At 35.5% G+C, this 24,218-nt stretch overlaps 1 protein-coding gene across 9 annotated transcripts in view; it reads left to right on the top strand.

The window, feature by feature from the left end:
• The window catches only part of EXOC6 (exocyst complex component 6), a 187,754-nt gene that overhangs the window by 46,497 nt on the left and 117,039 nt on the right, over nt 1-24,218 (top strand). For 8 of the 9 annotated variants that reach the window (XR_012326988.1, XM_019939640.3, XM_073794184.1 and 5 more), the window contains 6 exons: nt 3,260-3,412; nt 5,472-5,540; nt 10,949-11,032; nt 21,660-21,706; nt 21,829-21,949; nt 23,443-23,514. Coding sequence is in view for 8 of the 9 variants with exons in the window: in XM_019939640.3 (XP_019795199.2) it covers nt 3,260-3,412; nt 5,472-5,540; nt 10,949-11,032; nt 21,660-21,706; nt 21,829-21,949; nt 23,443-23,514 (546 nt within the window). In the remaining variant the exon portion in view is untranslated. The remainder of the gene's footprint in view (nt 1-3,259; nt 3,413-5,471; nt 5,541-10,948; nt 11,033-21,659; nt 21,707-21,828; nt 21,950-23,442; nt 23,515-24,218) is intronic. The other variant, XM_073794185.1, reaches the window with a different exon arrangement.

Genomic DNA, 24,218 nt, shown 5'->3' with positions numbered 1-24,218 from the left:
AAGAGAAAGCTGATGTATGTACATTAATATTAAAGTAGGCTTTAAGACAAAAAGCTTAAGAAAGAGTAACATTTCATAGTGATAAAAGGTTCAGTTCATCAGGAAAATAAACAATTCTAAATTTATTTCTATCTAATAACATAGTCTCAAAATATATAAAGGCAAAAATTGTCAGAATTAAAAGGAGAAATAGACATCTTGACAATCATAATAGATTTCAACACTCCTCTCAGTAACTACTAGAGCCAATAGATATAGTAAGGATTTAGTCCTTTAAAATAATGATTAGCAACCCTGACCTAATTGACACATGTAACACTGTATCTCTTGATTTCAGAATATACATTTTTTTTTTTTTTGCGGCACGCGGGCCTCTCACTGTTGTGGCCTCTCCCGTTGCGGAGCACAGGCTCTGGATGCGCAGGCTCAGCGGCCACGGCTCACGGGCCCAGCCGCTCCGCGGCATGTGGGATCTTCCCGGACCGGGGCACGAACCCGTGTCCCCTGCATTGGCAGGCGGACTCTCAACCACTGCACCACCAGGGAAGCCCCAGAATATACATTTTTAAAGAACATTTATCAAAATTGATTGTTTTGGTCCATAGAGGAAATGTCAATACATTTCAAAGGATTGAAATAATACAGAACATATTATCTGGCCACATTGGAATTATTCCTGAAACTGGTAATAAATAGATAAGTAGAAAATCCCTATATATTTGGAAATTAAGAAATAAAATTCTAAATAGCCCATGGGTCAAAGAAGAAACTCATTTGAAACCAGAAAATATTTTGAATTATAATGAAAATGTGATATATGAAAAACTTGTATGATATGATAAAAGTCAAGTTTAAGGGAAATTTGTAGGCTTAAATTTATAAATTAGGAAAGAAAGGCAGAAATCAATGATCCTAAGTATCCATTTCAAGAAGTTAGAGAAACAGTAGCAAGTTAAACTCAACGAAAGTAGAAGTATTGATGTGACACAAAAAGCACAGGCAACATAAACAAAAATAAGTGGAATTACATCTAACTCAAAAGCTTCTGCATAGCAAAGGAAACAGAGTGAAAAGACAACCTACGGAATGGAAAAAAATACTTGCAAACTGTATATCTGATTAGGGATTAGTCTCCAAAATATGTAAGGAAATCATACAACTTAATAGCAAAAAACAAAACAAAACAAAACTAATCACCTGATTAAAAAGTGAGCTAGGGATTTGAAAAGACATTTCTCCAAAGGAGACATAAAAGTGGCCAACAGATATATGAAAAGATGCTAAACTTTATTAACCATTAGGGAAATGCAAATCAAAATCACAATGGGATGTCACTTTACACCTCTCAAGATGGCTATTATCAAAAAAACAAAAGATAGCAAGTGTTGGTAAGGATGTAGAGAAATTAGAACTCTTGCAAAATGTTGGCGGGAATGCATAATGGTGTAGCTGCTATGGAAAACAGTATGGAGGTTCCTCAAAAAGTTAACAATGGGGACTTCCCTGGTGGCGCAGTGGTTAAGAATCTGCCTGCCAATGCAGGGGACATGGGTTTGATCCCTGGTCCGGGAAGATCCCACATGCCACAAAGCAACTAAGCCCGTGTGCCACAACTGCTAAGCCTGCGCTCTAGAGCTCACGAACCACAACTACTGAGCCTGCATGCCACAACTACTGAAGCCTACGTGCCTAGAGCCTGCGCTCCGCAACAAGAGAGGCCACCACAATGAGAAGCCCGAGCACCGCATCCAAGAGCACTGCTCGCCACAACTAGAGCAAGTCCATGCGCAGCAATGAAGACCCAACACAGCCAAAAAAAAATTAAAATAAATCAACTAATTAAAAAAAAAAGTTAACAATGGAGCTATCATATGTTCTACTATGGGTATTTATCCAAAAAACCTGAAATCGGGGTCTTGACGAATATTAGCACTCCCATGCTCTTTGCAGCATTATTCACAATATCTAAGATGTGGAAACAATGTAAATGTCCATTGACGAATGGATTAAGAAAATGTGGTATGTACCTGTAATGGAATACTATCCAGTCTTTAAAAAGGAAATTATCAGCTATCTAAGTTAGTCAAATTCATAGAATCAAAGAGTGGGTTGGTGGTTACCAGGGGGAAATGAGGAGTTACTAATCAACAGACATAAAGTTTAAGTATAGATGAACAAGCTCTAGGGAATTCCTTGGCAGTCCAGTGGTTAGTGATACCTACCAGGGTTCTTGGCCTTCCCTAATCAGTAGAAATTGACTAGAGGCCAGACAAGAAATTCAGCCAAGGCTTTACTGGGGCCCCTGCTGCAGCAGGGGGGGAGTGAGAACAGACAACAGGTTCCCTTGCTTGCTTACTCCCTGAGGAGGGGCGAGCTTGTTCCTTATATGGGGTGAGGGTAGGGGTGTGTCCATGGGTCAGGCCGGAGGGGTGACTTAGGTGTTTTGCCCACCCTTTAGGTGGCCTCATGTGTAGAGGGCATGCGCAGTACCCTGCTTTTGCTCTGGGCTCTTAAAAAGTGGCAGTGGGGTTTTTTGGTCCCTTTGTATCTTTTGTCCACAGTTTGCCCCAACTGTGCATGCATGCAGTTATTTTTAGTCCCTTATAGTATCTTTGTATTTTGTTGCTGGAGGAGAGGTTCGTCCAGGTGCAAGTTTTGCAGCATTGAAGCAAAGGGTCCCAGGTCCTAGGCCTGTCTCAGTTAGAACTCTGAGCTTTCACTGCCGTGGGCCCAGTTCTGTCCCTGGTCGGGGAACTAAGATCACACAAGCTGCACAGTGCGGCCAAAAAAAAAAAAAAAAATGATGAACAAACTCTAGAGGTCTTCTATAAATATCAGTATTATACCTATCAACAATAATGTATTAAATTATTGATATACATATTAATAATGTAATATGTATGTACACTTAAAAATTTGAGGGTAGATCTCATGTTAGTGCTTACCACAATAAAATAAAATTGAAGAAAAGAAACTGGAAGGAGATAATCAAGAGTAGAAATCAATATAATAGAAAACAAAATACAAAAGGGAGTATCAGCAAAGACAAAAGTTGGTTCTTAGTCTTTTCAGATAAAATTGATAACCTCTGCAAGACTGTTGAAAAAAGGAGGGTGTAAATCATGAACAAAAATGGGACATCATTCCAGATCCTATACCTACAGACATTAAAAATATGAAGAAATATGAATAACTTCTTGAACCAATTTTGACTACAATAATTTTTCAAATAAACTTAATTTTTCTTTTTCCCAAATAGGCACAGCAGCAGAAACTCTTCAGTGTTATTCTGCAGAAGCAAAATAATGTAAAATTTGGGAAGACTATATATATAAATGATAGAATTCTAGAAGAAAGGAATGAAATTGTATTGAAACCTGTATTTGAGGAAGAGGATGAGAATGAAGAGGAGGTGATGGGAAATTTGTTTCTTTCTCTTTCTTTCTTTGTATCTTTTTTTGTTTCTATCTTTGTTTCTTCCTTCCTTCCTTTCTTTTCTTCCTTTTTTCCTTTCTTTCCTTCCTCCCTCCCTCATCTATTATTGGATGTCTTTTTTCTCTTGAGTTGTAATGTTGTCTGTGTGACACTCAGTCTTGCCATGTGGAAACTGAATTTACGTAGATCAGTTTGTAATGAGCTATTAGGGCAAAGGAGTCGTCTGAAATGTTAGACTGAATAACTGACAGATAAACAAGATATATTGTAGATTATATTTGTAAGCTGCAGATAGTTGAACCTAGGTTTTCTGCCATAATTAGCAGTAAAAGTGTAAATTTAATGCTATTTTTGTAGTGATCACTGATAATTTAATTACCTGTGGCAGACATTTAATTGCATGATGGCTTAACCTTGCCATTTAGACTAATTCTGGATAGCCTACCTTTTTTTCCTTTGGCTGGTGCTGAGATACTACAAAATAATTTTAATATGATTAAAGTTAAGTTTTCAATTTCTTAAAAAAGTTTTAATAAGTCTAGAAACCTTGAAATTGTCCTAAATATTTGCTTTCTTTTATCCTCTTCATTCAAATTCATTCCTAGTGCTAGTGCTTCTTTTCTTCCCTCCACGAAGTCTTCTGTTGAGCCTACTTTTTATCTTTTCTGTTGAATTCCTTTTGAATTTAGTTAATACCATAAGGAGTCTAGTATTCCCATTGTTTATAAGTTTTGCCTTGTCAGTGAGCGTTTAAATTCTTTTTCTAAGGACACTGTTGGGGTGTAGTAAGATCTTTTAATTGATTGATTAAAAAGGAACCATATAAATATGTGCCCATGGCTTCTCTGTGTTTGGGGAAACCACTGAGTGTTCAGTATGTACATTTGCATTATATGCCTGAGGATGAGTGAGTCTGTATGTATTAGTGTGTGTGTGTATATATATGTGTGTGTACATATATGTATGTTAATATGTATATATGTATGTATATACATTTATGTTTGCATATATAGTAGATGTCTGATATACAGATAAATAGCCTTAAATAGTTTAATGTCTTTCTAATGTGGAATTAATGTGGCCTGATTAGTCCCTTGAAATGAAATAAATGTTTTTGAAATCTACTTTTTTGCTCTTTCTTAATCAATATTCAGAGAATCTCTGTAAGTCTTTTCTCCCTTGAGATTCAGAATGGTAAAAATGGACCATCTAGTCTTCGTGTCTCAATTTTCCGTAGTCTGTTTTGTATATCTTTAATTGCTGGGAACATTGCCGTCAGGCCCAACACCCAAATCCATACTCTAAGAGAAATTTGGTTGTTTCCCTGTTCTTTCCGATCTATTTAATTATTACTACATTTTGTTTCTGTCATTTTCCCAAATAAGTAACTCTATAATAAAAATAATTCAAGTTCACTCAGAGGATTCATGAGAATAGAAATGTGTTCCTTTAAAAAGAGTTTATTTCTCAAGTTTGGGGAACTTTATATTACTGTTTCTTTAATTGTAAGATGTACTTTAAAAAATATTATTAACATCTCAGAATCAGGAAGCATTTTAAAATTGATGATACTACAGTTTCAAGTGGTAGTGTTTTTTTTTCTTCGTTAGTGTTCCATAAAATAATAATGATGATTTCTTCAATTTGATGAAATAATTATAAGTCATGCATAAGAGAAGGAACTTCATCTATAGGTAAATCATACATTTGTGCACCATCTTTACCAGAAGCAATAATGATGTATCTAGTTATCCATAGCAATTTTCTGGCAATCTATCAAACATGATAAAGATATACAGTCTCTCCCCCTTATTACCTTATAATCTAAAATAGTCAACAATGATGATAAATATATGCAGAATGAATTACTAAACAAATGCCAAAACAAAATAGGCATTGTGTTTATAGTGTGTGCTTTTTATAGTTGATAAATGTTATAATACGAAGTCCATGAATCTCCTTGTCTAACTTTATATTATTCAACAGTAGACTAGTAGCTTGACCTATAATTTTTAAAAAATGATTTTATTTTTCAGGTCTTAACTGTTCAGGATCTTGTTGATTTTTCCCCTGTTTACCGATGTTTGCACATTTATTCTGTTCTGGTAAGTATCTTTTGTATATGTGCATGGGTATATATATATATATATATATGTCTGTGTGTGTATACATATGTGTGTATGCACATTTGTGTGTGTATATTTGTATTATTAAAAAGACAGGTATGCATTTTAGGCCTGCTTTTCTAAAGGCTGACCACAAGCTCATTGAGCTCTAAACCTTCATGCAATATTTATTTGTGAAATATCCACTGTGTGTAAGGCATTTACTTTTTTCTTTAACTTAATCATGGTACACTTTCAAGTATGCTTTTCATGTATGTTAAAAGAACCTTACATTTCTCCCTTCTTGCCTTTGTACTGTTGTATCACAGTTACTTTTAAGTATGTTACTTCTACATTTGTTTACCCCACACTACATTGTTTTTAGTTTTGGTTAAACAATTATCTTTTTAAAAAACATAATTGCACTATTCTGATATAATTCATATACCCAAAATTTTACCCTTTTAAAGTATACAGTTCAGTGGTTTTAGTATAATTCACAAGGATGTGCAACCATTACAACTAATTCCAGCACATTTTATTACTACAAAAAGAAACCTCTTACCTGTTAGCAGTCACTCCTTATTCTCCCCTCCCCCCAGTCCCTGACAACCATTAATTTACTTTCTGTCTCTATGGATTTGCCTATTCTGGGTATTTCATATAAATGGAATCATACTATATGTGGCCTTTTGTGTCCAACTTCTTTCATATAGGTAGAAGTTTAAGTTATTGATTGAGATCTATCTTCTTTTTTATTGATTTTATTTTTGGCAGTGTTGGATCTTTGTTGCTGCTCACGGGCTTTCTCTAGTTGTGACAAGTGGGGGCTACTCTTTGTTGTGGTGTGTGGGCTTCTCATTGCGGTGGCTTCTCTTGTTGTGGAGCACGGGCTCTAGGTGTGTGGGCTTTGGTATTTGTGGCACGCAGGCTCAGTAGTTGCAGCACACGGGCTTAGTTGCTCTGTGGCATGTGGGATCTTCCTGGATCAGGGATTTAACCCATGTCCCCTGCATTAGCAGGTGGAGTCTTTTTTTTTTTTAATTTTATTTATTTATTTATTTTTGGCTGCCTTGGGTCTTCATTGCTGCACGCGGGCTTTCTCTAGTTGCGGGGAGCGAGGGCTACTCTTCGTTGCGGTGTGCAGGCTTCTTATTGCAGTGGCTTCTCTTGTTGCAGAGCACGGGCTCTAGGTGCACGGGCTCAGTAGTTGTGGCTCACGGGCTCTAGAGTGCAGGCTCAGTTGTGGCACATGGGCTTAGTTGCTCTGCGTCATGTGGGATCTTCCCGGATCAGGGCTCGAACCCGTGTCCCCTGCATTGGCAGGCAGATTCTTAATCACTGAGCCACCAGGGAAGTCCTGGCAGATATATTCTTAACCACTATGCCACCAGGCAAGTCCCTTTCTTCTTTTTTTTTTTTTTGCGGTACGCGGGCCTCTCACTGTTGTGGCCTCTGCTCCGGACGCGCAGGCTCAGCGGCCATAGCTCACGGGCCCAGCCGCTCCATGGCATGTGGGGTCTTCCCGGACCGGGGCACGAACCTGTGTCCCCTGCATCGGCAGGTGGACTCCCAACCACTGGGCCACCAGGGAAGCCCCCTTTCTTCTTTTTTAATACAGACATTTAAAGCTATAAATTTCCTTCTAACCACTGCTTTAGCTGCATTCCATGAGTTTTGGTGTGTTGTGTTTTTGTTTCCATTTATCTCAAAGTATTTTCTAATTTCCTGTGATTTCTTCTTTAACCCATTAGTTATTTAGAAATGTGTTTAATCTCCATGTTTGTGAATTTCTGTTCACAAACAAAAGTTCTTCTGTCATTGATTCCTAATTTAATCCCACTGTAGTCACAGATCATACTTTGTATGATTCCAGTCCTTTTAAGTTTATTGAGGCTTGTTTTATGGCATAACATGCTTTATCCTGGAGAATGTTTCATGTATACTTGAGAATAATGTGTATCTGGCTGTTGTTGGGTGGTGTTTTCTATAGCCATCAGTTAGGTTTAGTTAATTATAGTGTTCAAATCTTCTTTATCCTTGTTGATCTTTTGCTTGTTTTGTCTGTTATTAAAAATGGGATTATTGAAGCCTCCAGCTATAACTGTTGAATTGTCTGTTCTTCCTTAGTTCTGCCACTTTTTGCTTCATATATTTTTGAGGCTTTGTTGTTATGTGTGTATATGTTTATAATTGTTATGTCTCTGTAGTAAGACCTTTTTCCACTATAAAATGTGTTTCTTTGTAATATTTTTTGTCTTAAATTCTATTTTGGCTGATATTAGTATAGGCACTCAGGCTCTTTTGGTTACTCTTGGCATGGTATATTTTTTTATTATGTTATTTTTGACCTTTTTGTGTCTTTGAATCTAAAGTGTGTCTCTTGTAGGATAGCATATAGATGGATCTGTTTTCTTTTCAGTTCAGTCTGCTGATCTCTTCCTTTTGATTGGATTGTTTAGTTCATTTATATTTAATGTAATTGCTGATAAGGTAGGATTTACATCTACTGGTTGTTTTAATATGTCTGATGTCTTTTTTTGTTCCTCTCTTCCTCCATTATTGCCTTCTTTTGCATCAAATAGATATTTTCTCATGTACCATTTTAATTCCCTTGTCATTTATTTATATGCACACACACACACACATACACACACACACACACATTTATATATTTAGTATTTTCTTAGTGTTTGCCCTGGGAATTACAAGTAACATCTTTATCTTAAAACAGTATAATTAGTTCTCATTAATCCCTCTCCTTTTTGTTATTTTTCTCATACTAATTATATATTTACACATTAGCCATTGACACAGTTTTATAATTCTTTATGCAGTTGTTTTTTTAAATTAGAAAAAAAAAGTTACAAACAAAAATACACATATACTGTCTTTATATTTTCCTCTGTATTTACTTTTACTGGTACTTTTTATTTCTTCATGTGAATTAGAGTTACTGTCTAGTGTCCTTGCGTTTCTGCCTGAAGTACTCCTGTTAGTGTTTCTTTTAGGGAAGGTTCTGGTAGTGTCAAATTCTCTCAATTTTGTTTATCTGGGAGTGTCTTAATTTCTCTTTTGCTTTTTTTTTTTTTTTTGGCCACACTGTGCAGCTTGTGGGATCTTAGTTCCCCAACCAGGGATTGAACCTGGGCCCTCGGCAGTGAAAGCACAGAGTCCTAACCACTAGACCACCAGGGAATTCCCTCTCCTTTGCTTTTTAAGAGTAGTTTTGTTGGATATAGAATTCTTGGTTTTTCTTTCAGCGCTTTGAATATGTCATCCCACTGCCTTCTTAAGCCACTTACTTTTAAGGAGTTTTGAGGTTTGGATTATTTATGTAATTGAAAAAAGAATGGTAATTATGTTAATTAGAGCAAATGGAACTATCTTTATTTGTTAACTTTTTTCTTTTAGTCCTCTATTAAAAGACAGGACTAGTTCTGAACTTCCTAGCTGAGATGAAAGTGATCTAACAGCACAATATCAATGTAAACTTGCTGTTTTACAGATAAGTAAGAGACGTTTCAAGTGTGTTGAACTTTATTGAATAGACCTTTAAAAAGAATTTCTCTTTTTAAAGCTATAATAAATCATAGTGTAGTATCAAAACAATAATACTTTTAGTCTAGTCTCTGATAAAATATTTCTTTCAGTGTGTGTGAGTATAAACTACCTTAACTTCATAGATTCTTTTCAATGTGAGGTGGTAGTATATACATTTAACTGCATTCATACCTGAGGCAAACAGAGGGTAGGTTCCATCACGATTACACTGCTATTTGTAGTAACATTGAAAACTAGGCTTCCTTTTGTCTAATCACATGAAGTTGTTTTTTGTTTTGTTTTGTTTTGTTTTTATAAATTTATTTTATTTATTTATTTTTTGGCTGCGTTGGGTCTTCGCTGCTGTGTGCGGGCTTTCTCTAGTTGTGGCGAGCAGGGGCTACTCTTTGTTGCAGTGCACGGGCTTCTCATTGTGGTGGCTTCTCTTGTTGCGGAGCACGGGCTCTAGGCACACGGGCTTCAGTAGTTGTGGCGCATGGGCTTAGTTGCTCCGCAGCATGTGGGATCTTCCCGGACAAGGGCTCGAACCTGTGTCCCCTGCATTGGCAGGTGAATTCTTAACCACTGCGCCACCAGGGAAGCCCCACGTGAAATTTTATTCTTTCACAACTCCTTTCAAATTGGATGTTCTCCTATAAGTTTTTGAGTTTGATGTAGAGGAATGATTTTTTGCTTTGATAGTGCACAATTTTTCTGTCTTTTATGGCAGCGTGCTACAGTGAGTTCCAGTAGGCACTTCTGTTACTTTGTATTATTCCTGTTCTGTATGTGTATGATCTGCAAGAGACCATGAGTGTTGTTTGTTGTTCTTTCCCCAGTGCCTTCCATTTTACCTGATATTTCATAAAGATTTGCTGCATTTAGTAATTGACTCTTTAACACAACACTCAGTTTTTAATACAGACACATTATATACTTTATCTGGGAGTTTATGTCAACAGGCACTAAGTCCTCTGGGAAAGACTGTATCTTTATACCTGTGTAACAGGTGTGGCTGTTGGCAGGTCTCAGTTTCTTGCCGCATGGGCTGTCTGCAAGTCTGCCTGATACTGATAGTCTTCATGACGTGGCAACTGGCTTTCCCCAGAAGTGAGTGATCTGAGAGAGACCAAATGAAAACCATGATGCCTTTTATAACTTAATCTCAGAAGTGACATACTTTTACTTCTCCTGCATCCTCTTGGTCACATAGACCAACCTTGGTACAATGTGGGAGGAGACTACACAAGGGATCTTTGGGGGGTGTCTTGGAGGCTACCACACTTACTTTATAAAAGAAAGACATATCCTTCACTGATACCTGGTGGTACCATTGTGCATTGTCTTGATGTGTAAAAACTTCCAAGGTGCCAAATAAAGGAGAAGTCTTCTTTAATGATTAATCAAGGGACAGTATTCACAAAGGGTTCCTCCCTTCTCTTCCTGTGCAGATTAATAGTAAACCATGTTAGAAATAGTGTATTTTGTCCTGTGGTCAGATTTTCTTAGTTCTTGTACAACATGTTCAGAAGTTGAGGCTTGCCAACTAATTTTCTTAATTTCCCTCACTGACAGCGATATTTTCTTTCGTCAGTCAAAAATGTATAAAGGCTAAGTGACAAGTTGGGCAACAGTCAAATTATTTGGACTTACCTTTAGTCTTCTTAATTGTCATGATACCAAACAAGGTTACTATCTATGAACCATAATGCCAAAACTTGTTCTTGGTATTCAATATGAAATACCATTCCGCATTTAAATCCAGTTGTTAAAAACTGAAAAATGACTCTTACGGGGTAAAGTTTTCTGTTTAGCAGTGTGTTTGTGTATGTGTGTTTTTCATTACTCTTCTGATTTTATTTTAGGGTGATGAGGAAACATTTGAAAATTATTACCGAAAACAAAGAAAGAAACAGGCAAGACTGGTATTGCAACCCCAATCAAATATGGTAAGTATGTGAAAATTTTGAATTGGTTATGTTGAAGTTTTTATCCTCTTTAATTTCTTCAAGGCATGCATTCAACTACAAATATTTATTGAATACCTACCATTTCCAATCATTGGTTTAGGTGTGAAGGTTACAGCAGTGAACAAAATGGCTATGGCTAAGTCCCTTCTCTCATGAACTTACATTCTATTAGGGAAGATAGACTGTAAGTGAATAAATAAGACAATGAATACATAAAAAGATAAATAAGTAAATATATAAAATGTCAGGGGGTGATAATTAGTTTCTGACGATGTGGTAGACTGTGTATCTTGATTAATTGTTCTACTGAAAAAACAACTAACGGTGCTGGATAAAACATTTTTTAAAATCTTAAGTTCTTTTTAAATGTACTGAGTATCAGGTAGGAAAGTATAGTCCTGACAAAGACGAAATAAGTAATCTGAAAGGGCTTTGTTTGTGGGATTTTTATTAGCCATTCTCAAGAATATATGTATTTTTTTGGTTATAAAATTGTGATGTATTCACTGTAAAAAAAATAAGGAAAAATTGAAATAAAATAATCCATAATGTTAAAAAAAAACCAAACTAAGTCAATATGGAACTGTTCTATATGTTGGTTACGGTGATAGGTATGTGACTAGATGTATTTGTGAAAACACATAGAAACAGCACATGAAAAAGAGTTTTGTTCATGTAACTTATACCTCAATACACCTAAATATAAGAAGAAAAAGCCAGGAAATCCTAAATGAGGAAAGAAATTCAGACAGGCATAATGAAGAACTGAATGTAGCTTTTATCCTAGGGGCATGGACTGAATGGGAAAGCATAAGTTTTGAGGACATAGGGGTATAGGGGGCTAAGCATAGAGTCACCCAAAGTGGGTGATAAGAGACTGTCTCCTTTGTAAGGCTGAGACTCCAAAGAATTATAGCCCATTATTAGTATGACCTAGAGATAAAACCATCTAGCAAAAGCTCTCTGGTCCTTTTGCCAAATACACTAAAGAAAATTGCCTATCCCAAATCCTGGTGCTGAGTGAACAAAGAGAAAAAATCTCTGAGAATTCATAACAAGCAGTTCCTCAAATGTGTTTGCAATCCAAATTCATTCTACTTGGATAATCAAAAAAATCTCAAGCTGAAAATTTAAAGTGGTTCCATTTTGATATTGTCTCCAGGTGCCTAGTAGAAGCAAATGCAGTTCTTCTCTGAACCTTCATACCAAATGAAAGGATATCCATAGTTGAGGTTTCAAGGAAAATTAGCAACTCATACTCAGAATTAGCTATCAAACAAGTGAGAATCATTAGAAATATTGACAACAGAAATCAATTGTAAAAGACTTTCAATGTTTGAGTTATTAGGCATAGAATATAAAATAACACTATTATATTTAAAGAAATAAAAGGCAAGCTTGCTGATATCATTAGGCAACAAGAAACTCTAAAGGAATTACCAAAAAAATGTGGAAAAAAAATCAAGTAGAATACCTAGTAATTAAAGATATATTAGCCAGGGCTTCCCTGGTGGCGCAGTGGTTGAGAGTCCGCCTGCTGATGCAGGGGACACAGGTTCGTGCCCCGGTCCAGGAAGATCCCACATGCTGCGGAGCGGCTGGGCCTGTGAGCCATGGCCGCTGAGCCTGCGCGTCCGGAGCCTGTTCTCCTCAACGGGAGAGGCCACAGCAGTGAGAGGCCCACGTACCACAAAAAAATAAAAAATAAAAAAAAAGATATACTAGCCAACATGAAAAATTTTGTGAACAGGTTGATGAATTCTCTTAGTTGATCTGAAGAAATTGCTAGACTACATCATAGAGTGACAAAAGAATAAAAATACAGAAGAAAGATAGGGGAGATACAGAGAGGTCTAACATATTTAGTTGCAGTTTTAGAAAGAGAGGATAGAACAAGAGGGACAGAGGAATATTTGAGGTAATACCTGAGAACTTACTAAGACAGATGAGAAACAGAAACCTAAAGTCAAGTCCAAGGAATCCAAGTAGGTTAAATAAAAAGAAGTACACTTTTAGAGAACTTAAAATGAAAATGTAGAACACCAAAGATAAAGAGAAAATAGAAGACCTGAAAAACATTATGAGCTAAGTGAACTAATTGACATTTATTGAATAATTCACCCAAAACAGCAGAATACACGTGCTTTTCCAAGTGTACCTGGAAGTTTCACCAAGATAGATCATGTTCTGGGTAATAAAATAAATCTCAATAAATATTAAAAAACTTGAAATTGCACAAAGTGTGTCTTTTTACTACAAGAGAATGAAATTATCCATATGCAAAAAAATGAATGTTGATGCTTACCTCATTCAACATTTCAAGAAATGGATCATGGACCCAAATATAAGAGCTAAAATTGTAAAACTTTTAGAAAAAACAAAGGTTAAAATTTTTGTGACTTTGGGTTAGGCAGTATTTTCTTAGGTGAGATACATAAAGCATGAACCATAAAAGAAAGAAATTGATAGATTGAACATCAAAATGGAAAACTTCTACCCTTCAAAAGGCAGTATCAAGAAAATGAAAAGACAAGACATAGATGGAGAGAACATTTGCAAAACTCATGTCTAATGAAAGGCTTGTATCCAGAATATATAAAGAACTTGTATAACTAACTAAAGACAGACTAAAAAGATTCAAATAGACATTTTACCAAAGATACACAGATGGCAAGTAAGCACGTGAAAAGATGTTAAATATCATTTTTCATCAGGGAAATGCAAATTAAAACCACAATGAGACACCTCTACATACCTACTAGAATGGCTAAAATTAAAAAGATCGATAATAGCAAGTGCTGGTGAGGATTTGGAGCAGGTAGAACTCTCATAAACTTCTGATAGGTATAAATATTGTACTGCCACTTTGGAAAATAGTTTGACAGTTTGTTATAATGTTAAGCATACACTTGCCATATGACCCAGCACTTCTACTCCTAGGTTTTTACCTGTGAGAGATGAAAATTTATCCACATAGTGGCTCATATGTGAATGTTTATAGTAGCTTTATTCATAAATGCCAGAAACTGGAAACATCTCAAATGTCTGTGAGCTAGTGAATAGAGAAACAGATTGTTGTATCTCGGGCTTCCCTGGTGGCACAGTGGTTGAGAGTCCGCCTGCCGATGCAGGGGACACGGGTTCGTGCCCCGGTCCGGGAAGATCCCACATGCCGTGGAGCAGCTAGGCCCGTGAGCCATGGCCACTGAGCCTGCACGTCCGGAGCCTGTGCTCCGCAACGGGAGAGGCCACAACAGTGAGAGTCCCGCGTACCCAAAAAAAAAAAAAAAGTTGTACCTTGACATAATGGAATACTACTCAGCAGTAGAAAAGGAACTGATACATGCAGTGACATGGATAAATCTTAGAAACACTATTCTAGGTGAAAAAATTCAGATACAGCAAAGTTATGTATAGTACGATTTGTGTTACATGACATTTTTGAAAAGGCAAAACTATGGGATAGAATGGGATCTGTGACAACGGGCCAGGGTTGGGCAGAGTGATTCACTATAGAGGGGCATAAAGGGAACTTTTTATGAGACGGAAATATTCTATATCTTGATTTTGGTTGTGGTGACACAAATGTCTACGTTCATCAAAACTCATCGGACTCTGTATGTAAAAAGCGTTTTAATTTTGCTTTATGTAAATTATGCCTCAGTAAATTTGACTTTAAAAACAAAGATAAAGAGAAGATCTCAGAAATACCCAGAGAGAAGAGATTATTTTCAAATAAACAAGACAGTGGAATATTTTCAGTGCTGAAGGAAAATAGCTGTCTACCTGGGATTCTATATTCAGCGGAACAAGGGCAAAGATAGACATTTTCAGGCAAAGAAGAGGAGAGTTTGTTACCAAGACACCCTTAAAAAGAAAGGATATACTGCAGTCAAAAGGAAAGTGATGCCAACTGGAAGATAGGAGATGCTAGAATGAATGAATAGCAAGGAAAGTATAAATATGTGGACAAATCTGTGTTGACTGTAGAAAATAATATTAATAAAATATTATGGACGTTAAAACAAGATAGAGTTGAAATGCACAGAAACAATAACATAAACATTAGAGTGAGATGGAAGTTAATGAAGTGAAACTGTTCTGCAGTTTTGGAATTGTCCAGAAAAGAGTAAAATTATTGATTAATTTTAGAGTTTGATTACTTAAGTATGCATAATGTAATTTCTGTAACCACTAAAAGAATAGAAACAATATATACTTAAATATAATTTTTATTTTTTCTCTACATCTGTGTCTAATTTCTACCCTGCAAACCAGTTCATCTGTACCATTTTTCTAGGTTCCACGTATATGTGTTAATATACGATATTTGTTTTTCTGCCTTACTTCACTCTGTATGACAGTCTTTAGATCCGTCCACGTCTCTACAAATGACCCAATTTCGTTCCTTTTTATGTCTGAGTAATATTCCATTGTATATATGTACCACATCTTCTTTACCCATTTGTCTGTCGATGGGCATTTAGGTTGCTTCCATGAACTGGCTACTGTAAGTAGTGCAGCAATGAACATTGGGGTGCATGTGTCTTTTTCAATTACAGTTTTCTCTGGGTATATGCCCAGTAGTGGGATTGCTGGGTCATATGATAATTCTATTTTTAGTTTTTTAAGGAACCTCCATACTGTTCTCCATAGTGGCTGTATCAATTTACCTTCCCACCAGCAGTGCAAGAGGGTTCCCTTTCCTCCACACCCTGTCCAGCATTTGTTGTTTGTAGAATTTCTGATGATGCCCATTCTAACTGGTGTGAGGTGATACCTAATTGTACTTTTGATTTGCATTTCTCTAATAATTAGTGATGTTGAGCAGCTTTTCATGTGCTTCTTGGCCATCTGTATGTCTTCTTTGGAGAAATGTCTATTTAGGTCTTCTGCCCATTTTTGGATTGGGTTGTTTGTTTTTTTAATATTGAGCTGCATGAGCTGCTTATATATTTTGGAGATTAATCCTCTGTCCGTTGATTCGTTTGCAAATATTCTCTCCCATTCTGAAGGTTGTATTTTCGTTTTGTTTATGGTTTCCTTTGCTGTGCAAAAGCTTTTAAGTTTCATTAGGTCCCATTTGTTTATTTTTGTTTTTATTTCCATTACTCTAGGAGGTGGATCAAAAGAGATCTTGCTGTGATTTATGTCAAAGAGTGTTCTTCCTATGTTTTCCTCTAAGAGTTTTACAGTGTCTGGAATTACATTTAGGTCTCTAATCCATTTTGAGTTTATTTTTCTGTATGGTGTTAGGAATGTTCCAATTTCATTCTTTTACATGTAGCTGTCAGGTTTTCCCAGCACCACTTATTGAAGAGACTGTCTTTTCTCCATTGTATATATCCTTGCCTCCTTTGTCATAGATTAGTTGACCATAGGTGCGTGGGTTTATCTCTGGGCTTTCTATCTTGTTCCATTGATTTATATTTCTGTTTTTGTGCCACTACCATATTATCTTGATTACTGTAGCTTTGTAGTATAGTCTGAAGTAAGGGAGTCTGATTCCTCCAGCTCCGTTTTTTTCCCTCAACACTGCTTTGGCTATTTGGGGTCTTTTGTGTCTCCATACAAATTTTAAGATTTTTTAGTTCTAGTTCTATAAAAACTGCCATTGGTAATTTGATAGGGATTGCATTGAATTTGTAGATTGCTTTGGGTAGTATAGTCATTTTCACAATATTGATTCTTCCAATCCAAGAACATGGTGTATCTCTTCATCTGTTGGTATCATCTTTAATTTCTTTCATCAGTGTCTTATAGTTTTCTGCATACAGGTCTTTTGTCTCCCTAGGTAGGTTTATTCCCAGGTATTTTATTCTTTTTGTTGCAGTGGTAAATGGGAGAGTTTCCTTAATTTCTCTTTTGAATTTTTCTTCATTAGTGTATAGGAATGCCAGAGATTTCTGTGCATTAATTTTGTATCCTGCAACTTTACTAAATTCATTGATTAGCTCCAGTAGTTTTCTGGTGGCATCTTTAGGATTCTCTATGTATAGTATCATGTCATCTGCAAACAGTGACAGTTTTACTTCTTCTTTTCCAATTTGTATTCCTCTTATTTCTTTTTCTTCTCTGATTGCCGTGGCTAGGACTTCCAAAACTATGTTGAATAATAGTGGTGAGAGTGGACATCCTTGTCTTGTTCCTGATCTTAGAGGAAATGCTTTCAGTTTTTCACCATTGAGAATGATGTTTGCTGTGGGTTTGTTGTATATGGCCTTTATTATGTTGAGGTAGGTTCCCTCTATGACCACTTTCTGGAGAGTTTTTATCATAAATAGGTGTTGAATTTTGTCAAAAGCTTTTTCTGCATCTATTGAGATGATCATATGGTTTTTATTCTTCAATTTGTTAATATGGTGTATCACATTGATTGATTTGCATATATTGAAGAATCCTTGCATCCCTGGGATAAATCCCACTTGGTCATGGTATATGATCCTTTTAAGGTGTTGTTGGATTCTGTTTGCTAGTATTTTGTTGAGGATTTTTGCATCTGTATTCATCAGTGATATTGGTCTGTAATTTTCTTTTTTTGTAGTATCTTTGTCTAGTTTTGGTATCAGGGTGATGGTGGCCTCATGGAATGAATTTGGGAGTGTTCCTTCATCTGCAATTTTTGGAAGAGTTTGAGAAGGATGGGTGTTAGCTATTCTCTAAATGTTTGATAGAATTCACCTGTGAAGCCATCTGGTCCTGGACTTCTGTTTGTTAGAAGGTTTTTTTTTTTTTTTTTTTTTGCGGTATGCGGGCCTCTCACTGTTGTGGCCTCTCCTGTTGCAGAGCACAGGCTCCGGACGCGCAGGCTCAGCGGCATGGCTCACGGGCCCAGCCACTCCACGGCATGTGGGATCCCCCTGGACTGGGGCACGAACCCGTGTCCCGTGCATCGGCAGGCGAACTCTCAACCCCTGCGCCACCAGGGAAGCCCAGTTGGAAGATTTTTAATCACAGTTTCAATTTCATTACTTGTGTTGGTCTGTTTATATTTTCTATTTCTTCCTGGTTCAGTCTTGGAAAGTTATACCTTTCTAAGAATTTGTCCATTTCTTCCAGGTTGTCCATTTTATTGGCATAGAGTTGCTTGTAGTAGTCTCTTAGGATGCTTTGTATTTCTGTGGTGTCTGTTGTAACTTCTTCTTTTTCATTTCTAATTTTATTGATTTGAGTCCTCTCCCTCTTTTTCTTGATGAGTCTGGCTGATGGGTTATCAGTTTGGTTTATCTTCTCAAAGAACCAGCTTTTAGTTTTATTGATCTTTACTATTGTTTTCTTTGTTTCTATTTCATTTATTTCTGCTCTGATCTTTATGATTTCTTTCCTTCTACTAACTTTGGGTTTTGTTTGTTCTTCTTTCTCTGGTTCCTTTAGGTGTAAGGTTAGATTGTTTATTTGAGCTTTTTCTTGTTTCTTGAGGTAGGCTTGTATAGCTATCAGCTTCCCTCTTAGAACTGCTTTTGCTGCATCCCATAGGTTTTGGATCATCGTCTTTTCATTGTCATTTGTCTTTAGGTATTTTTTGATTTCCTCTTTGATTTCTTCAGTGATCTCTTGGTTATTTAGTAACGTATTGTTTAGCCTCCATGTGTTCGTGTTTTTTACGTTTTTTTTTCCCTGTAATTGATTTCTAATCTCATAGCGTTGTGGTCAGAAAAGATGCTTAGTATGATTTCAGTTTTCTTAAATTTACTGAGGCTTGATTTGTGACCCAAGATGTGATCTATCCTGGAGAATATTCTGTGTGTACTTGAGAAGAAAGTATAATCTGCTGTTTTTGGATGGAATGTCCTATAAATATCAATTAAATCAATCTGGTCTATTGTGTCATTTAAAGCTTCTGTTTCCTTATTTATTTTCATTTTGGATGAGCTGTCCATTGGTGTAAGTGAGGTGTTAAAGTCCCCCACTATTATTGTGTTACTGTCAATTTCCTGTTTTATAGCTGTTAGCAGGTGCCTTATGTATTGAGGTGCTCCTGTGTTGGGTGCATATATATTTATAATTGTTATCTCTTCTTCTTGGACTGATCCCTTGATCATTATGTAGTGTCCTTCCTTGTCTCTTGTAACATTCTTTATTTTAAAGTCTATTTTATCTGATATGAGTATTGCTACTCCAGCTTTCTTTTGATTTCCATTTGCATGGAATATCTTTTTCCATTCCCTCACTTTCAGTCTGTATGTGTCCCTAGGTCTGAAGTGGGTCTCTTGTAGACAGCCTATATATGGGTCTTGTTTTTGTATCCATTCAGCAAGCCTGTGTCTTTTGGTTGGAGCATTTAATCCATTCATGTTTAGGGTAATTATTGATATGTATGTTCCTAGTACCATTTTCTTAATTGTTTTGCGTTTGTTTTTGTAGGTCCTTTTCTTCTCTTGTGTTTCCCACTTAGAGAAGTTCCTTTAGCATTTGTTATAGAGCTGGTTTGGTGGTGCTGAATTCTCTTAGCTTTTGGTTGTCTGTAAAGCTTTTGATTTCTCCATCAAATCTGAATGAGATCCTTGCCAGGTAGAGGTAATCTTGTTGTAGGTTCTTCCCTTTCATCACTTTAAGTATATCATGCCACTCCCTTCTGGCTTGTAGAGTTTCTGCTGAGAAATCAACTGTTAACTGTATGGGAGTTCCCTTGTATGTTATTTGTTGTTTTTCTCTTGATGCTTTCAATAATTGTTCTTTGTCTTTAATTTTTGCCAGTTTGATTACTATGTGTCTCAGCGTGTTTCTCCTTGGGTTTATTCTGTATAGGACTGTCTGCGCTTCCTGGACCTGGGTGGCTATTTCCTTTCCCATGTTAGGGAAGTTTTCGACTATAATCTCTTCAAATATTTTCTCGGGTTCTTTCTTTTTCTCTTCTTCTTCTGGGACCCCTATAATGTGAATGTTGTTGTGTTTAATGTTGTCCCAGAGGTCTCTTAGGCTGTCTTCATTTCTTTTCATTCATTTTTCTTTATTCTGTTCCACAGCAGCAAATTCCACCATTCTGTCTTCCAGGTCACTTATCCGTTCTTCTGCCTCAGTTATTCTGCTATTGATTCCTTCTAGTGTATTTTTCATTTCAGTTATTGTATTGTTCATCTCTGTTTGTTTGTTCTTTAATTCTTCTGGGTCTTTGTTAAACATTTTTTGCATCTTCTCGATCTTTGTCTCCATTCTTTTTCCGAGGTCCTGGATCATCTTAACTATCATTATTCTGAATTCTTTTTCTGGAAGGTTGCCTATCTCCACTTCATTTAGTTGTTTTTCTGGGGTTTTATCTTGTTCCTTCATCTGGTACATAGCCCTCTGCCTTTTCATCTTGTCTGTCTTTCTGCGAATGTGGTTTTTGTTCCACAGGCTGCAGGATTGTAGTTCTTCTTGCTTCTGCTGTCTCCTTGCTTCTGTCCTTCTTCTTGCTTCTGTTCTTCTTGCTTCTCTACTTAAATATAATTTTAAAAAGCTAGAATGATAAAAAAAATTATGTCTTAGAGTTGATAAAAATGGTGATTTAAATCTATAAGTACTTGATAACATTGACTCAAAATATTTAAAGCAAAATTGCCACAGCTTAACGGATAAACAAAAACATCCATAAGCATAGTGGATACTTCAGTATCTTATCAGCCAGTAGACAGAATATTAGTAAGAATATAGAACATGCTTAATAGGCTTATCTAATAAACTGTATAGAATTCTGTTTGGGAATTCCTTGAGGGTCCAGTGGTTAAGACTCAGTGCTTTCACTGCCATGGGCCCAGGTTCAGTCCCTGGTCGGGGAACTGAGATCCCAAAAGCCACACAGTGCAGCCAAAAAAAAAGGAATTCTGTTTCAACACCTGTAGAAACATTTTTTTAAGTACACATGGAACATAAAATGTGATATACTGTGTTATAAAGCAGGTATCAAGAAATATCAAACATTTGTGTCATGGAGACTGTATTCTCTGATCATAGTATTTTTAAGCCAAATAGTAATAACAGTCCCCTCTCTGAAAAAATCCAGATGTTTGAAATTTTTGATCACTTTTATGAAATATATAAAATATAATATTTGAACTTAATTGTTATATTTCATGTAATAAACTTTTATGAAATTCAAATGATCAAATATTTTCCTGTATACCTTTTGTTAAAATTATAAACAGTAGGAAATCGTAGACCATTTTAAAGGAATTTGACTTTTATTATGAATCACATGAAAAGTCATTGGAGGGTTTTTAGCAAATGATATAATTATTTGATTACTGTTTGAAAACTATCATTCTGGCAGCTGTCTGGAGAACAGACTGTAGGGATCAAGCCTGAAAGCTTGGAAGACTAGGTAGGAGAATGATGTAATTGTCCAAGTGAGAGATGATGGTAGCTTGAACTAGCCTGCTGAGAAGGAGGTTCTGAAATCATACTGACTTTTTAATTTGTTTATTGTTCATTTCCTTTTGAATGCAAGTTCCATGAGGGGTAAGGACTTTTTGTTATTTACCAGTGTATCCTTGGTGCCTTATAAATGTATGCAGCATATAGTAGACTCTCAATAAATATTTGTTAATAAATGTTGCACTGATTTGGAACTTACTTTTATGTTACTGATATTTATTGTTTTAAATTGATTTTTATTTTTCATTTAAAGCATGAAACAGTTGATGGCTATAGAAGATATTTCACTCAAATTGTAGGGTATGTATCTAATATGGCAATAAGTATTATTTTGATATTGTGTTATGTGTCAGAACTAATGATCTCCTATTTAGGTTTTAATTTTTTTTAACTCATGTTATTTTGGTAATTACTGTTCTTAGGTTCTTTGTGGTGGAAGATCACATTTTACATGTGACCCAAGGATTAGTAACCAGGGCATACACTGATGAACTTTGGAACATGGCCCTCTCAAAGATAATTGCTGTCCTTAGAGCTCATTCAGTAAGTCAGACAATTTATGTTACTAAATTTTTAATTCAGTTACTTCTAGAACTTCTGAAATGCATAATGTCAGAAGGAAACTATACCTCCATCAGTTCTGCATTTTTTTTTTTGGTAATTGCTCAGATTTGGAAGTAGTAATGACAGGCCTTTGTTTGTCTGGTAATATTGCAACTGAGTGGGGCTTCTGAAGACACTTTTAGTCCAGCATTATAGAAGATGAAGAATTAAGCTGGTCTCATTAGTCTCAACTGACCTCTTCATTAGATCACTGAAAAGCACCATGAAGAAAGGGTTTTTAATTATCAGTCCAGATTCTTTGTTTTCAAAGTAAACTCCACCATTAAAACTCAGTAGAACTTGTTCTTCGATGTTTATAATTTGTTTGCAGTAATACAGTTATAAATTTCTTAAAAATATGCAGTTCTCAGAATTTGAACTCATTTAGAATAATGACCCTTTAAGTAATGAGAATTAGTTTTATGAATGAAGGTAAAATGATAAAATATTTTTATAACATGACTTTTGTGGAAATAAAAATATGTGTTATAAAGACTATTGAAATTAATAATTTTTTAGTGTGGACTTTTTCTTAAGACAATTTTGGGAGTTTACCTTCAGTGAAATTTCCCCAAACTTAAAGTTTTATAATCTATTATTTAAAATTTTATTATTGAGAATAGAGATTGAAAGTATTTTGCAGGAAGATTATTAGTTTAAGTGATATTTAGATTATAAATACATTATATTTTTATTTATCAGGGACATAGATTCTGGATACAGTATTTGTCCAATGAACTACAACTTTTTCTAACATATTATAATAAAGAACAACACATTTTATCATGGTTTATATTCAGGCCATCTATGAATATGTAATATGATAGTGTGCTTCCTATTAATTCCATGGCATCACGTATGAGATCATAATATATTAAATGCAACATATCACATTTAAAATCTTATGACATGCTATTAAGGGAACAAGAATGAATTTCACTATCCCTTTGAAATTAATTATTTTTCTTTGGTGCATTACTAAGAAAATACTTAAATTGTCATTTCTTATACTGGAGAAATATATTGATTGTATCTCTTTTATAATAGAATAAATAATTGAAAAGTAGAAATATATGGTCTATATATAAACCATTTTTTCAATTTGAAATAACTAGTTCCTTAAAATCTAAAGACTTTTAGAAATATAAGCATCATTGCTTTGACCAAAGTTTAGTGTGTACAAATTTCAGAAAAATTTCTTTTCATATAATACAGATACTTTAGTTATGTCATGTTATGATCTTTCCCTATGAAATTTTTCATGAATAGAGGAAGCCAGCTGTGGATCTAATAACTAAGACTTCAAATTTATTGTAAATCAGGCAAATTAAGGGAGAAATTTTTAAGTTTTATTTCTTAGTTTTTAACCAAATGACTCTGGTGTGTGTTTGTTTGTTTGTGTTTCCACCCCCACTTACCCTTCATTCTCGCAGTCTTATTGCACTGATCCTGATCTTGTTCTGGAACTGAAGAATCTCATTGTAATATTTGCAGATACTTTGCAGGTGGGTGATAATCTAATATTCAGTTAATGGCTATTTGAGCACTTAAAGCTATTCAAAACATAGACCACACTCATTTATTTTATTGTGGCTTAATGGTAGTAAATTAGTAGTAATAAAATGTTTACTTACGTATTGATATTCTCCTATTACTCAGGACTTTTAATACCACCTCCTTCCTGATTATGAAGCTTGGACAGAGCTCAGGGAATATTACCATCTTTTAAAATATTGGTCATTCTGTTAGAGTAGATACAATATTTTTGCAGTTAAAAAAAAATACACGGTGTAGTGGAAAGAACCCTGAACTAGAAATTAGAAGATTAAAGTTCTGCCTGAGGATAATGAACATGAGCTGTGGAATCACAAAGACCCGGAGTTTATATTCAACCTTTGCTATTGACTAATTGTATGTCTACAACTTTTCTAAACTTTAGATCCTCATTTGTGAAAATGAGTTTGTTAATTACTAGTTTTCAGAATTGTTTTGAGTTTTAAATGTGATACTGTATATGAAAACACATACTAGTTTGAAAGCTGTGTGTACTTATTTTCTTCCTAATTTCAGGTGTACTGTGACTGTGAGCAAATCACTTTACTTCTTTGCATTTTGTTTTTCTTTTTAAAATAAGGTTAAAACTGAATTATCTTAAAACTCAATGTCTTTGTGGTTTTCAGTATCAAAGTTTTAAACTTGTCCCTCCTCC

This window comes from Tursiops truncatus, chromosome 16 (assembly GCF_011762595.2).
Source record: "Tursiops truncatus isolate mTurTru1 chromosome 16, mTurTru1.mat.Y, whole genome shotgun sequence".
NCBI classification, from domain to species: domain Eukaryota; kingdom Metazoa; phylum Chordata; class Mammalia; order Artiodactyla; family Delphinidae; genus Tursiops; species Tursiops truncatus.
Note: the sequence above shows the minus strand (reverse complement) of the source record. Positions and strands in the feature narration are given on the sequence as shown.